Source organism: Nomia melanderi, chromosome 12 (assembly GCF_051020985.1).
Source record: "Nomia melanderi isolate GNS246 chromosome 12, iyNomMela1, whole genome shotgun sequence".
NCBI classification, from domain to species: Eukaryota; Metazoa; Arthropoda; class Insecta; order Hymenoptera; family Halictidae; genus Nomia; species Nomia melanderi.
In genome coordinates this window covers 7,151,819-7,166,258 of record NC_135010.1, presented here as the reverse complement: position 1 = coordinate 7,166,258, position 14,440 = coordinate 7,151,819, and the positions used below count along the sequence as shown (strand labels likewise).

The 14,440-nt window shown below is 44.2% G+C and overlaps 1 protein-coding gene across 1 annotated transcript in view; it reads right to left on the bottom strand.

Moving 5' to 3' along the window:
* The window catches only part of Cph (BCL11 transcription factor chronophage), a 50,873-nt gene extending 38,531 nt beyond the window's left edge, over positions 1–12,342 (bottom strand). Inside the window, exon 1 of the mRNA XM_031974967.2 lies at positions 10,854–12,342. Coding sequence (XP_031830827.1) covers positions 10,854–10,890 — 37 coding nt within the window. The 5' untranslated portion in view covers positions 10,891–12,342. The remainder of the gene's footprint in view (positions 1–10,853) is intronic.
* Positions 12,343–14,440: the final 2,098 nt, after the last annotated feature.

The window sequence follows — 14,440 nt, the reverse complement described above, 5'->3', positions numbered from 1 at the left end:
TCAGAGGTGATCAGGATGACGAATATGTTGCTCGTGTATGTTACCTGCGCAAATACTTGCACCCCATTTTCTACCATATAAGTGCATCATACTTACATATAAAATTATTTGTTTATGTTACCCATGCACAACCTAGAAAATTTATTCTAGCGTATCTTAGTAAATTAACACTGAAGCTGTATTTATTATCAGTTATAAACTGATTAAAGATTTTGGTCAAAATCACATTAGATTCCCAAAAAATTTCCTAAGAATCATTAATTCAAAACAATGATTAATACTACTATTAGCAATTGCAGTAGATTTATAGCAAATTGCACAGAAATAGTAATCCATGTTACAATATTGTCACTGTTGGAAATCTGGAAGATTTCAGAAATAATTGTTTTCACTTGCTGCATTTTCTAATAATATTAAAACGAAATTCATATGAAATAAATGACACACTATCACACTTTTCAAGGGTTAAACATTTCACAATGATGAATTCAAGATTCATCCCAAATGCCACAGTACAGTGCATAAAATCTGCAGTCCGCTGATAAATGCATGGAAAAGTACAATACCCCGACGCAATTTTTCTTAGCATCTTCATCCTGCACCCTTCACCCCGTAATGGTCAGAGTGTCGACGTGATTGCTGGCTCGACAGCGGAAGGGAAGTCGTCGATAATCGATCGGCCGGTAAAATACTTTAATTCCGGGAAGAAAGCGCCCCGCGGTGACCCCTGCCCGGATGTTCAAGCTACCAGCAAAGTCTTGACTTTCTAAACGGTTCAACGATTAGCCGGTTATGACGGTACGTGCTGGGAAGATGCGTCCGGTACGTGTTTCGGTGGGCAAAATGTGATACTATCCCTTGTGTCTCGAAAGTTATTCTGATGATTGTGGAAAGGATGTGACATGTTGACGTGCACTGCCTGTCTGTAATTGTATACTCGGCAGTAAAGTGCCGAAGTACATACCAATTTCTGGAACCTTTGGATAAGTTGTTTTTCGCGTGAAGAGTATAGGTCGGGATTGAAGATTTCGCGAAGAGAGAAAGTCAGTACTTTCAAAATTGACAAATAACAAACTTTTATAAAACTACAATTGAAGTTATACAATGATTGTTTAGCTGGAAGGAAGAAAATGAACACACGAAGGTGTAACACTTCTTCATCGATGGAGAACGTCCCTGATGCACGAAGAATCCTTCATTATATTAAATTAGTAATACCTCAATTCTTCCTTAAGACAATAAGAAAAGAAAAGTGAGAAACATATTGAAATTACAATCCTGTAATAACCCCAATCTTCCATACATACACTCAAGCAGCAATCAAAATCAAATATCTCAATCCAGAAGACAAGCATCTCAATCAACCCTTCGGACCTAGATCACCCATCCTCCAAAGGACTTAAAGAGTACAGGAAAAACCTGCCAAGCTGACCTTTGCTATTAGCAAAACGTCGACCACAAGAAGGGGACGATCAAATCTCGCAATAGGAGAGGTCAGGTTGGACCTGGTCGCCGGTGGACCCTAAACAAGGAGACAGTCTGGACCAGGAGGGTTGAATCGCACCTTGGCAAGTGGATGAAGGCGCTGCGTAGTGACCCTTGGTCAGGTAGCCGTCGGACAACCCTCCCCGCCCGGACAAGTGAACCAGCCGACAAAGCACACTATAATGCGAGCAGATTATCGCCCCGAAGGGTGTTCGCACCTTGGAAGGAGGGACTCGGACAATAGTGGACAATGGGCCAGGAAACCGAGACTGCAAACAACATAAATTTTCCTAGCATCATTGTTGCTGGATACTGGACTCAGTGTCCATTCCACGGGACAGATACTTTCTTTCTTTCCTCCCCCCTGGACATTTTTTAGGGCCACTCGGGGACGAATAACACCGCGAACGACCTGGCCCGGTTTCCGAAAAGCCTATTCTGAAGTGCTTGTAAATCCATTACCAGCCGAAAGTCGAAGCGTCCGTCGCTGCTTTTTCTTTCGGACCACGTTCCCGTTTCTGGTGCCGTGACTTCAATGCCAGCGGTCTTGATTGGGACGGGTATACTCTTCTCATTCGAATAATGCTTGGTGTCTTTCAAGTGAAACTGATCCTCGAGTAGCTTCCTTTTGATGGAGTGTTTGGGCTTTTACTGTTGTATATTGTGATTCTGGTTGGTGCCATGTTTGGAATAAATATCTCTGTATGTCAATTAGGGAAAGGAATTTTTTATTTATATTAAATGTAATAGATTGGGGACTTTTGAACGTGACACTGTTTTTCAAGGTTTGGAACATTTGAGGTGCAGGAATTTTTAAAAGATGGGAGGGATCGAAGGTTATGTGCAGATTTAATCTGAGTTTATTTTTATAAGTGGAACGCATGTAATGTTTCCTTTGTAGTTGAAATAATGAAGGTTCACGAAAGAATTCAGTCGCATTAAATGTAGTGCTACAAGTTTCTAAAATGTAATAGGAATGTAGACACTGTTCTCCGAGCAGATTATATAAGGAAAATATAAATAGTGCGGCGATACATTGTAATGTTCAGTGATAACGGCTGATATTGATAAGATCATAATGAATTAAACCGAAAGAGAATAAATAAAGTAAGTCCATAAAACAGACGAAATCTTATCTTTATGTCATTAAATACTATACTTAAATACTAATTTCCGCAAACCACGTAAAGAAATTTTCATTCGTATAAAGATCTACTGTATGCACATTATTAAGCTGTATAAACGTTAATTACCATCTTCTTCGAATTCTAATCTGGATTCTTGAACATCATTTCGCGAGTTGAAGTATCTATAACGCGATTAATTCATATGATAATCAAAATTTATACTAGATTACCCGAAACATTCTTTCTTCAGTAAATACAGCAATCAACTATTTTCCTTAGACTACTCTTCTTCAACTATTCCAATCCTTCACCATAAAGACTTCAATTCTAAAATCTCCAACGTCTTCGATATGCAAATCTTGGGGATCCTCAAATACGAATCAAAGCAAATTAACGATTTCTCAATGAAAACATCTAAAATAATCGAACACAACTTGTAACTAATTCTCCACATACTTGATCACTGCCAAAGGATTAAATTCAGAAGCCCGAACTCTGTTTCAACCCTTACGCAACCAACGAAAATATCCGCGACAGTTCAAACGTCAATATCACGATACCGTTGCATGAGTCTTCCACTTCCAAAATATAAAATCGACATAAAAATGTCGGAAGAATGGATACCTGCAACGATTCCGTCAAATTTTTAAGGGACCATAAAAAAATATAAAAGAAATATAAAAACGGGTAGCCAGTTGCTCATACAAGGGTTAAGGGTGTCGTCGAGCGGTGACCAATAAGCCAGCCGGTCGTCTCGTCTCGCGAACGAGCCCGACGACATCGTATTTCAGCCGAAATTGCCGAACGGCAGATTGGACGGACGATATACAGCCGAGTTCGGGAAAGATAGCCTGTATCGACACTGCCTGTTCCGGTGCGGCTGGGCCAAGGATTTAAGGAAAGTCCCGACAGCGGATGGCTAATTAATTTCTACTCCGTTACGAGTCGCAGTTTCTTCCTCGTAATGGATTTAATTACTTCTATCTTCGAATTTTCCTTAAATACAGCTTCAGCAATTCTATATCTAAAGAACCATCGGTACTACATCTACTTCTATAGATATACTTCTATAGATATATAGAAATAACTTTTCCAGAAAACTCAGTAAGTACAGCATTCAAGAACTTGTTTTTTTATTATTCTGTTATATACAATTTAACCCCTTGGTCGACGATGTGTCAGACACGTGATAAATATTTCAAACTGAATTTGAGGAATCTAAGTGCTATTTATTAAATATAAGTTAGATACTACTTTTCTATTATCAATCGTTAACCTTTGGAGTAAACGTAAACATAAAAAAAGCATCAAAATTGTTTCTTTATTTAATACACTATTAGTGATACAGTAGTTGTATCGATCAAAGTTCCTAAATAAATCACAGGGCAAGTAATTAAGCGCAATTTTCTTTTTAATAAGTAAACATCAATGAGTATACCAGAAGATGACATCGCTATAATATGACGATAACGATAACATTTATCATAACGTTAGGTAACTTTCTTTTCCATTCCGAAAAATGTTAAGTTTGGTATTTTCTAGCTTTGTTGCAAATAAGTTTTAATTGCGCGGCCGCTGGTTATTAAGTCAGTCCAGAAATAACGGAGCCCCGTACCTAGAACCCGAACGTCCCGCTTTCCCTTATCTTATCAACTATTTTCGAGCCGACACGTCGCACCGCTCCGGCTTTCGCGAGCAACCGCGTCGCGGCTAATGGTCGGCTACAAGGTGTTTACTTTTGCACGGAGTTCGAGACAACGGGGAAGACGAGGCGAGGCAATTTTTCCTTGGTGTACAGTAGCGAGCGTCAATGCGGCATCGGACAGTGGCGGCAGGTGGCGCCATCTACGACTTCGTGAACCCCAAGTTGATCGATTCCCATTGTATACACTTGGATATTTATCGAATCGTGTAGTTAAGATTGGAGATCGTTAGACTCGCTTAGATTCGGGTATATAAAAAATATCTGGTGGTTGAAACAAGTAGAGCAATCCTATATGAAAAAGTACATCGAAAATGTACAATAAAATGCTTTGAAACTTCCTTTTGAAAAGAAATTAAGTAAAAACATGCTTCGATTGAAGCTAGCTAAACAAAGCTACATTTGGCAAGCTTCCAAACTGGATTTTAGCGATACAGCAAGATGTCAAAAAACTTCCTTCCATATTTCCAACTCATTTCTCCCTGTGAAACAGCTTCTTATAAATTCTACCACTCCATTTCTCACATTAACCAAACGAACCTCCACTTTACAAATTTCCAATTCCCTCGAAACAAGGTATCAAAAGAAACTAAACTATACTCCTCATTCCAGACTAATTTTTCCATTAAAAACCACATTCCCGCAGCCAACGAAACCACAAATTCGATCCCCACAGGAATTCCAACCTCCCCATGGCGAACCTCCCGAGCACCCAGCGAAAGACAACTTTCCTCGCGGCCCATAAAAGATATCGCCATTAGCGGGACTCGTGTTACGAAGAGGAGCAGACTTTTTGCGTGGCTCGCGTGCTTCTGGGATCAAAAGTCGGGCCGAGGCAGCTACGGGGTCCCCCGGTTCAACTCGCGGGAGAGTTCTTACCTGGCCACGTGCTCCGCGGCCCTCGGACGAGATAGGAGGCGCGAGGAGGACGGAAGGGTTCGCCACGTGCCTGAAAAGGTTAATCCGAAGAAATCAAATCAAAGTAGTTTTTTGCCTGGTGCCTGTCTTCTATCGTCTCGGCTGAAAGAAAAGAGAAAGAGGAGATCGAGCGGAGGAGAAGAGGAGAGACAGGGACGCAGGGAGGAAGAGATCGCTGGAAGACTGGATGAAGGGCTTCCGACGGGCCGCATCAAAGACAATATTTAACGCTCGCGCGACCGGGCATGGAGAACGCGCATATGCCGTGCACGTGCCGACAAGGGCGCGTAAAACTCAACTCTGTTTGCTAAATAACATCCTCGAAAGTGCCTCGGCCCGATACCGCGGCTCCCAGGGAGGCAGGCTTTTGCCAGGACGCCGCGCGCGCTGCGAGGTGTCCTGCTATGCGGGCGTAATTGCGTCAATTAACCAGTCACGCTCCCCGGTCGCTGATAAAATTGCTTTCGCGGGGCCGAGAGCCATCGTTTTTCAACGCCAACCGAGTCCGGCCGCTGTCAGCGGGCACGGTTTCGATAGTAACTTTTAGTTTTGCGGAACGCGCCACCGCTTATCAAGATTTTTCTTCAGCTTCTTGCGAGTTCAGGATTTATGCTTGCGCTGACGGGATTGAAGACGCGATAAATTGTTGTTGCTGGTGTAATTGTTAGTGGAACTGATCTTCTCGTTGTGGCTCGTTTGGTTTAAGGTTTTAGGTTCTGGGAAATAATTTATCTTTTGCGGTGCGAATTAGTTTTCCGGTAGTTTGGTCCGAATGAATTTGTAAGTTTTATCAATTTATAATATATGTAAGAATTTTGTTTCAGTTTTAATAAAGTGACAAGCAGGATGGAGTTTAAATAAGCTGAAAAACAAATGAAAACTTTTATTGATTGATTTTAATAGAAATTGGTTAATCAGCGTGCAGGAGTAATTAAAGTAATTATTCTTAAATTTAAAAACTATGTCGAGCAACTCGACGTTCGATCTGCCGCAAGGAAATGTTATGTCGACTCGATGTACTTGTTTTCGGGAAAGGAATGATATAAACTGTGCTTAAATGTTTATTTTTAATTTGATTTTTGTAATCCTGGTTGATGATACAAGAATCAGAACGAATGTAACTGATCATGGTAATACATAATACTACTTGGAATATTACACATAAGCGAGTAAATGAAAATAATTGATTGTAGTTAGATTTCTTTTATGAAGGCAACAATCTCACATTACTCACGGCACGAAGATACTACTGTATTTGCTCTGAGTCACCAGTATCAATTAATCATGCCGAGCTCAAAGTCTGAAAGTTAGCGAGAAAAAATATTTTTATCAAATAAAGCGTAAGCAGTTCGTGTGTTTAATGATTCTCCGGTATGCTGTACAAGATTCTTCTGAAACGTTACCCTTTGAAGTATTAATATATTAAATGGAATCCGTTAAAAACGTGAAATTCAACGACGTCCACGCAGACAAACGAATAAGCAACTAATATGGCGGACTTCCTTTGTCGATCCCGTCTGCGTTTATCCCGCGTATCGGGCACAGACGCGCCAATATCGCCGCAGAAGAATAATAATCCGCGTGTAATGGAGGCAAGCCGTTCGACACTTTATTCTCTCGCTGGTCTGTTGTTAAATATTTCGTTCGATTCGTCGCTGTTTCGTATTCAAACAGCAGCTGTTTCGACATTCCTTGAACAGAAGCGTCGCTACGTACGCGCGAGACACGATTCGTATCTTAATTGGAAATTTGCTTATTCAGATAAGAGGGCGGTTATATCGTGGTCAGTATCAAATTCAATTGACGAAGAAGAATATTCATTGGCGTTAGAAGCTCAAGAATAAATCAGCCATCGAAAGCTAGGATAATTTAACAAATAATTGAAAAATGTCGGTTGAAATGAAAGGAGGATTAAATGTTCAAACGTTTTCGGAAAATGGAAGACGCAACGTTAAAATCAACATAACGCAAAGCGACATCTATGTAACCAACTTTGAAGGAAAGTTTTTTTAAACTTCGCCAAAAAGAATACTTTCATCTGAAGAATTTCATTATTTCATTATTACAAAGAAGTAATTGTATGATTTGAATCGCTCTAGCTTCCAACATCTCGAGTGACAAACCTGTCAAAGAAGTCATTAATTACGTAGAACAAAGTATTTCTTTAAAACAATTCTATTTTCACAGCGGAAGTTCGTATGCTAAGTCTGGCCCGAGAATATCCAATAAATTCACAAACGCGGTTCGAAGAAAATTAAGATTGACAGCCTATAAGTCGCGAGTCCAACGTATCACTGTCAACGGAAGTCGTCAAAGTCCCGGGAGTCTTGGAAACCCGCGAAGACGCGGTTTTATCAAAATCATGGCCACAAATAGAGAGGTAATTGCACGAGAGTGGTATTTGCCGTTCGACAGCGAGGCAAACGCGTGATCTATTTACTTCATTATATGTATGTAGGACGAGCGAAGAGGCAGATAATCGCGATGTAAACAGGAGACATACGTACGCGTTCCTGGCAAGAGGATAATCCGCATTTGCAAACAGAAATTTAAAGGTTCGGCCAGTGGCAATCGGTTTCAAAAGCGGACTTTTGACGCGTCCGTTAACACGTTTACTCGCAAGCCAAACTCCACGAAGCTGCCATAAAATCAAAATACTTCATTCAATCGCCCTATCCTGTCACCTCGCAGCTGCTACCAAAATTCAGTTCACTGAATCCGTTACCACAAAAACAATCTACAACCTGTACAAAGAATCACTTAAGCATATCGCGTCAATCAACGTTTCAAACTGACTCACTCTTCAATCCTCCGTTCCAATTCAGTCATGTTCGTAACCAAATAATCAACACTAAAGAATAAAACAATAAACCATCGAGAAGCAATGACTCTACCAACAACGAAAACTCCGTCAAACGTTCGAATCCCGACCATCATCCGCCGACTCACCTCGTCGATGCTCGAACCTTAACCCCGTGACATTCTTAAAATTCACATGAAACCCGCGAGATCCCCGTCACCCGCGTCGAAAGCCTCCCGCACTCGGTCGACCCGTCAAGTCACAGGATTTCCCACGCCAGACATGCGTACGCGCCGTTCAACTCGGACATGGTCGTCCACCCTCGACACTGACGGAAGCCGCGGGTCAATCGTGGTTGGCCATTTGTCATGGCGGACAGTGCCCTAAACAGCCCGCGACCGTCATCGAGTACCACAGTCCTCCTCTGCCAAGTACACAGTCCCTATCGAACCCCATGACACCCGGCTAAAAGACTCCTCTTCGAATATCCTCCCTAACCAATCACGATCGTCGATCGATAAATCGTTCCCGCGCGAGGGTGGAGAACATAAGCGCGGGGTTAATCGTTGGAGGAATATTCCGGTATCTTTTCGCGGCGGCGTCATGGCGCGAACTAAAGAATATCGCAGTTGTAATTAAGAAAACGGAGCCGCCGCCGCCGCCACCGCCGCTGCCGCCGCCGCCGCTGCTAGCTGGCTCGTGGGGGCGAGGGGGTGTCGGAGGCTAGGCTCGAGGCTACGCGGGGGTGGCGTGCACCGGTCGGGGGTGGAAAAGTCTCTGAAAAACGCGCGCATGACAATGCCGCCCCTCCTTCTCGCCCACCCCACCGGCTCCCTTCGGCCTCTTCTCTTTCTCCACCTCCACCTTGAAAGCCTCCTTCCTTCTCTTCTTTTTCCCAACCTCCCCCGGAAAGCGTGGCGCGTCCTGCGGTGGGGGTGTCGGGGACTAATTAAAAATTCAGACGAGTTCCTCGAAGACGTTGGCCCGGTATCCCGCTTTTCCCGCCGCCGCACGCCGACGCCGCCGCGTTCTTCGCCGCCTCTCCTTACCCCCGCGGTCGTCCTTCCGCCGATTTCATTCATTCCTTCTTTCCCTTTCTCTTTCTTTCCAGCCCCCTTCCTTGTCTCTCTTCTTCGCCCCGTCTTTCCGTGACGTCCGCGCGCGTCTTTTATTTTCGCCGCGAGACGCGCGCGCGGCCACGCGACCCACGTTTCCTTCGCCCTGCGGAACCGCGACACCTCGGACGTGACGCGGACTTTAACCTTCTACTAGGGGCGGCTGGGACCTTTAACCTTCTTCACGGTTCGAACGCTGGGACGCGGGATTTTGGGGATTTGACTTGAAGGATCGAACGTTTGGTGTTTCGATGGGTTTTGGAGGCTAGAACGTTCGGCGGTTGGTTAGGGGAGGTTTGTTGTGCTCCGAGGGATCTAGTTCGAAGAGTTTGATAATTTGTTGGGGTTTTGCGAGACTTTGGTTTGATAGAGATCGTTTCTTATATGAAGATTGAAGGCAGTGTTTTCCAAAGTATTCAACGATCAACATTTTAATGAGGATGATGATTTGATTTTAATTTCTTGATGAATTTGCGTTATCTGATGTGTTTAAACTATCGAATATTTTGATAAATCCAATGATTTGGTTTTAGTTGTTTGAAGGAATGTATATGGGCTTTGTTTCCTTTGTAAGGATTAAACAATATTTTCTGAACTTTGGTCATGAGCGGCGATAATGTTGACGATTTTGACCGGAGTAAATCGAGCCAGACCGGTGTGACTAGATGAAACGGTTTACTGAGATTCGGTCGACGATGTTGATGGTTTCAGACGCGTTGACATGGAAGAGAAATTTTACGGATCTCTTGACGCTAGTACGAGGAACAGGTGGCTTTTTCGAGATTTTATCGATGTGATCTACGAGGAACATATTCGTTCATCTTATAGAATATTTTATATTTCACTTTGTAGGACTCTCATGTAATTAATTTCAACGTTCAAAGCAAAGTAGCGGAAGCAAAGGGGAATTTAAATTTGTAACTAATACTTCAGCTTTTCGAATGATACAAAAGTAACTGGAGAAAACTTAATTTCTGTATCTTAACAAAACAAATGTTCACTTGTCGCACTTTTGTGTTCAACTTAAATTCTATTCGCAAATGTTATTTCACTTGTTCAACGTATAAAATTTCTATTATTTCATTGAGAACCAGATTATTCCAAAAGTTCTCATGACAATCACGTTAACTATTCGATTCAAAGTTTACTAAACAACATGCAAATTCGATACTTAGAATAATCTTCGTCAGATTTATAGCAGACTCACATTACAAAGAATAATCGACAAACTTCAATCTCGTGTAAAAGACATTATTCCGAGCCAGCTGTTCAAACATCAATAAATTACCCGGAAACCAACAGTGAATTATCCAAATACTCCAAGAAACTATCACGATGAACAAGAAAACTCGTTCACAGGAGAAAACCAAAGGAACACGACACGGTCTGTCATCGGAAGAACTTGAAGTACTGCCTAGCAAAAGCAAACGTCCCTACAGAAACTCCGATTCTCGCGAAACGAAGGAACGACGGGAAGGAAGGTGGCCGCGTGAAACGCAGGGAGAAACTAACGAAACGGTGGGCCGAAGTTTCCCTCTACTTTTCAAGTTCATCCGCGGCGTCGGAGGCGCGCGTTGCTCGCGCCTCTGGGATCCAAAAATAATGATGCTTGTTCCGGTCAAGCGACGCGACGGAGGCTGGCGTGTCCGTCAAAACAACGCAGCCTCACCGTCTCGGTACAAGAAAATTCTTTCTGTCACACTCACCTTGCGCGATCCTGACCGCGGGCATTTTGATCCTCATGGTGACGTTTTTCTGGATCGTCGCGGCGCGTCGCACGTCTCGAAACACGATCACGTATCCTCCGTGGGTCCAGGACGGAAGGGACGATTAAAGGAAGTGTGGAGCGGTCCTCGTGGCTGATGATGATTCCTCTCGCGATTTCCTTTCCTCTCGTTCCCTTTTAGTCACCGGCAAATTGGAGGCGTGAAGAAAAAGGGGAGGGAGGCGATTATCAAGAAGAAGAAGAAGACAGTGTCCTTCGACCCTGGAATCGAGACAGGACGATCGTCACGCTTCTTCCCTCCTCCCCCTCACCTCCGCCTCACGATCTTCACCGTCAAGTCCATCCAACTTTCCAACTATATTTCCACTTTTGACGAACTTTGAAACGAAGTCACTTACCGGACGACTACACGAATATAAAACGCTAAACCCCCCTGGTAGCTGACCACCTACCCGATGCCTAGCTGCTCTAATTGTCTCCCGATGCACACCTGGCCGCGGCTGCGACCACGGTACTAACAGTCGGCCGGTACGCACTTCTTCGTCAACTAATGCTCGTCCTCATGTTCCCCGATCGTCCGGCACACGGGAATCGAAAGGGACTCGGGCACGCGGCGCGGTGCACATACACGACACCAGGGCCCTGCGGCTCGATCCTCGGGATAACAGTCCGCGTGCACAGGTGCTTCGCCGGCCGCCGGTCGCGTCGCCGGTCCCTACGCGAACCCCACAGTCTCCCTGTTCAAAGCAACCTAACGATGACCATCGGACAAAGTATCCTTCCGAGCACCGTTCACGAATCTCATGTCATGCGTCACTGGCCGTCGCTATCGTCACATGCACGGTACATATCCCTTCACGTTCGTCACTGTTCTCACCGTGTTTCACCAGACAAATACCGAACGAACCAAGTCGAACTACAACCGAACGAGAACTGAAGGAGCTAAAACAAAAGAGTCCTCGACTGTCCTGCTTCTAGGTCCAACACACTGGAAGTTTCTTTCTTGCGAACGGTCGGCTGGGATAGAGGACGGGTAGCTGTCTTATCGTCGTCCGTCATGCATCTCCGAGAGCGTCAACGCGGACGACGTCGCTGGTCCCGCGTCCTGACAGTGTCACCTCTGGCCTCTGACCCGGCCGTGCGTCGCGTGTCCTGCCCGTGGTCCTGCTCACGGTGTCTCCTCGTGTCGGTTGACGCGCGGATGCTGGATGCCTGATGCCGGCGTGGACCAGAGCGACGATGGTCCAGCATGGGTCGTATCTCTGAGTGGACTGTGCCGGACGGTGCGCCTAGTCGTGCCGTGCGGGACCTGGTGTGTCGGGCACTGCGCTCGCTTCGGACGCGCTCGGTTCGCCTCGGCGCCGAGGCCGGACACCCCACGCGCTCTCGGGGTAGTTTTCACCCCCGTGGTGGGGGTAACGCCGATACCCACCTCTCGCTCGCTCCCACTCGGCTACGACCGTTGTCCCTGTCCCCTCCTCGGAGCGTCTTCGTCTGGGCAACGGCGCCGCGACGTTCGCTCGCCTCGTCCTCCCCCCCTCCTAGCCGCATGCACGTACACGCGAGACGAGACGGTGTGCGCCGTATGTAGCCTTCTGTCGTCTACCTCCGTTCCTGCTGTCTCTGTCTCCGTTGGTCCCGTTCGGTCGGTCGCTGGTCGTTTCTCTCTCTTTCTCTCTCTCTCTTTCTCTGCTGAGCGTTTCCCGCGGCCGATCGTCCTCTCTGCCCACCTCGATCATTCCGAGTCTGGCAATGGTGGGCACACGCTTTCCGCGACGAGCGCTCGGAATGGTCATCTTTCCAGGGATCCGAGAGGTTCCGCGGGATAGGGTTTTTGGAAACGGTAGTGGGATGGTTTTGGGTTTTTCGATTGATGGGTTTTACGAGTTAATTGGGGTTTATGGTATGGTTTATAGCTGTTGGAATTGCTTTTGAATAACTTTCCAGGGTTTCGAGGGGTCTTTGGTTTCTCCGGGATCGGGATTTTGGAAATGATTCGGGGGGTTTTGAGTTTGATTGGTTGTGTGAATTGATTTGTGTGTATGGTGTGGCTTACGGTTGTTCGAATTGGGTTTTGTAATGAGAGTGTAGTTGTTTATGTTTGAGATGAGTGTGTTTGAAGTGTATTGAAATGGATTACTTGGGTATTGAATGAGTGGAAGTTGCGACTTGTAATGCAGAAGGAAGACTGTTATTGATATAATAGGTAGTAATATTCTCTTTGGCAACGGTGAGCATATTTTTAAAAGTAATTTGAAGTGGTCATCTCGAAGAAGGTTAATGTCCTCTTAATATCGGGTGGTCTGTGTCTATGTTAATAATTAATAAATTACTTAGCTGTGTTACACGCGGTTCTATGTGTTTCACTTTTATTTTGAAGAATAATGTAGTTGTCTAATTAATGAATAATTTCTTCTTAATAGTGTAGATGTGTTCCATGTACCCTGGGTCATCGGTAAAAAACGTGACCACGAGTATTGAATGAAACCACATTTGAAAATGTAATTCTTGTTGGACCGATAGGTATCTGGATGAATTTGTGAATACAACTGAAAGGTATGCGCAACATGTGCAGTCTCTTTCACATGTTAATACTCTAGTACACATGTTCCAACTATCCATACGACTAATACAGTAAGAGGGTTGCTTTTGTTTATTTTTCTATTTTGCACGTGCAATTTTCAAAGTTCCACAGTCGCTCACAAAATTTTGCATTCATATCATAAATTACAACTATCGTAACGAAGACACTAACAATTTATTCAGAATATAAATCTTTAAAACTTCTTACATTACACGAAATCGTACAAGTTTTCGAACTACCACAAATCATTCCGTATAAATCAATCTCGAAAGAAATATAATCCAATCACAAACATAGTTGTGATATCCATCACAAATAATCTTAACGTTCTCATCAACAATTAATCTTAACTCTCTATAATTAATCCAACCATAATCCTACATTACTAAAAATAATCTATTATAGTAACAAATACATATTCAATCGAATTTAGTTATTTCATTCCTCCAATTTCGACACCATCGTTTCCTTCAGTCATTTCCATTACCATTACCTTCGAAATTACATATTCTTCAAGTGAGAAAATTCAACGGACACCTCGCGAGTAAATGTGACGAGGGGTGGCCATAATTTTTTAGGAACCTACCCCTCGGTGTTTTTTTCTCGATGGCGGGGAGGATGATCGGTATGGTCTGGAGGCATCCAGACGCTGTTACAACGGTTCCCAGGTTCCCGTATGGGGGAAAAGTCTACTCATGAGTTCCTGTAACGTTCTTGGTGTTTCGCCGATTCCCTGGGTGACGATGCGATTAACGATGGCCGAGAGTTTAAATTGCCCCGGGTAATTTCTATGCGTGTTAATGCAGCTTGGACCGGCGCCAGGCTTTTGTTGACGATCGCTGTCACATTTGTTATACTCCCGTTACCCTGGCCCGTTCTAAATTTCCTCGGATCACTTTTTTATCCTTGTTGCGTAGACGATCATTACGCTACACTTCGCTTTTTAAACGTCGTACATAAATACAACGATGCAACCAAAGACA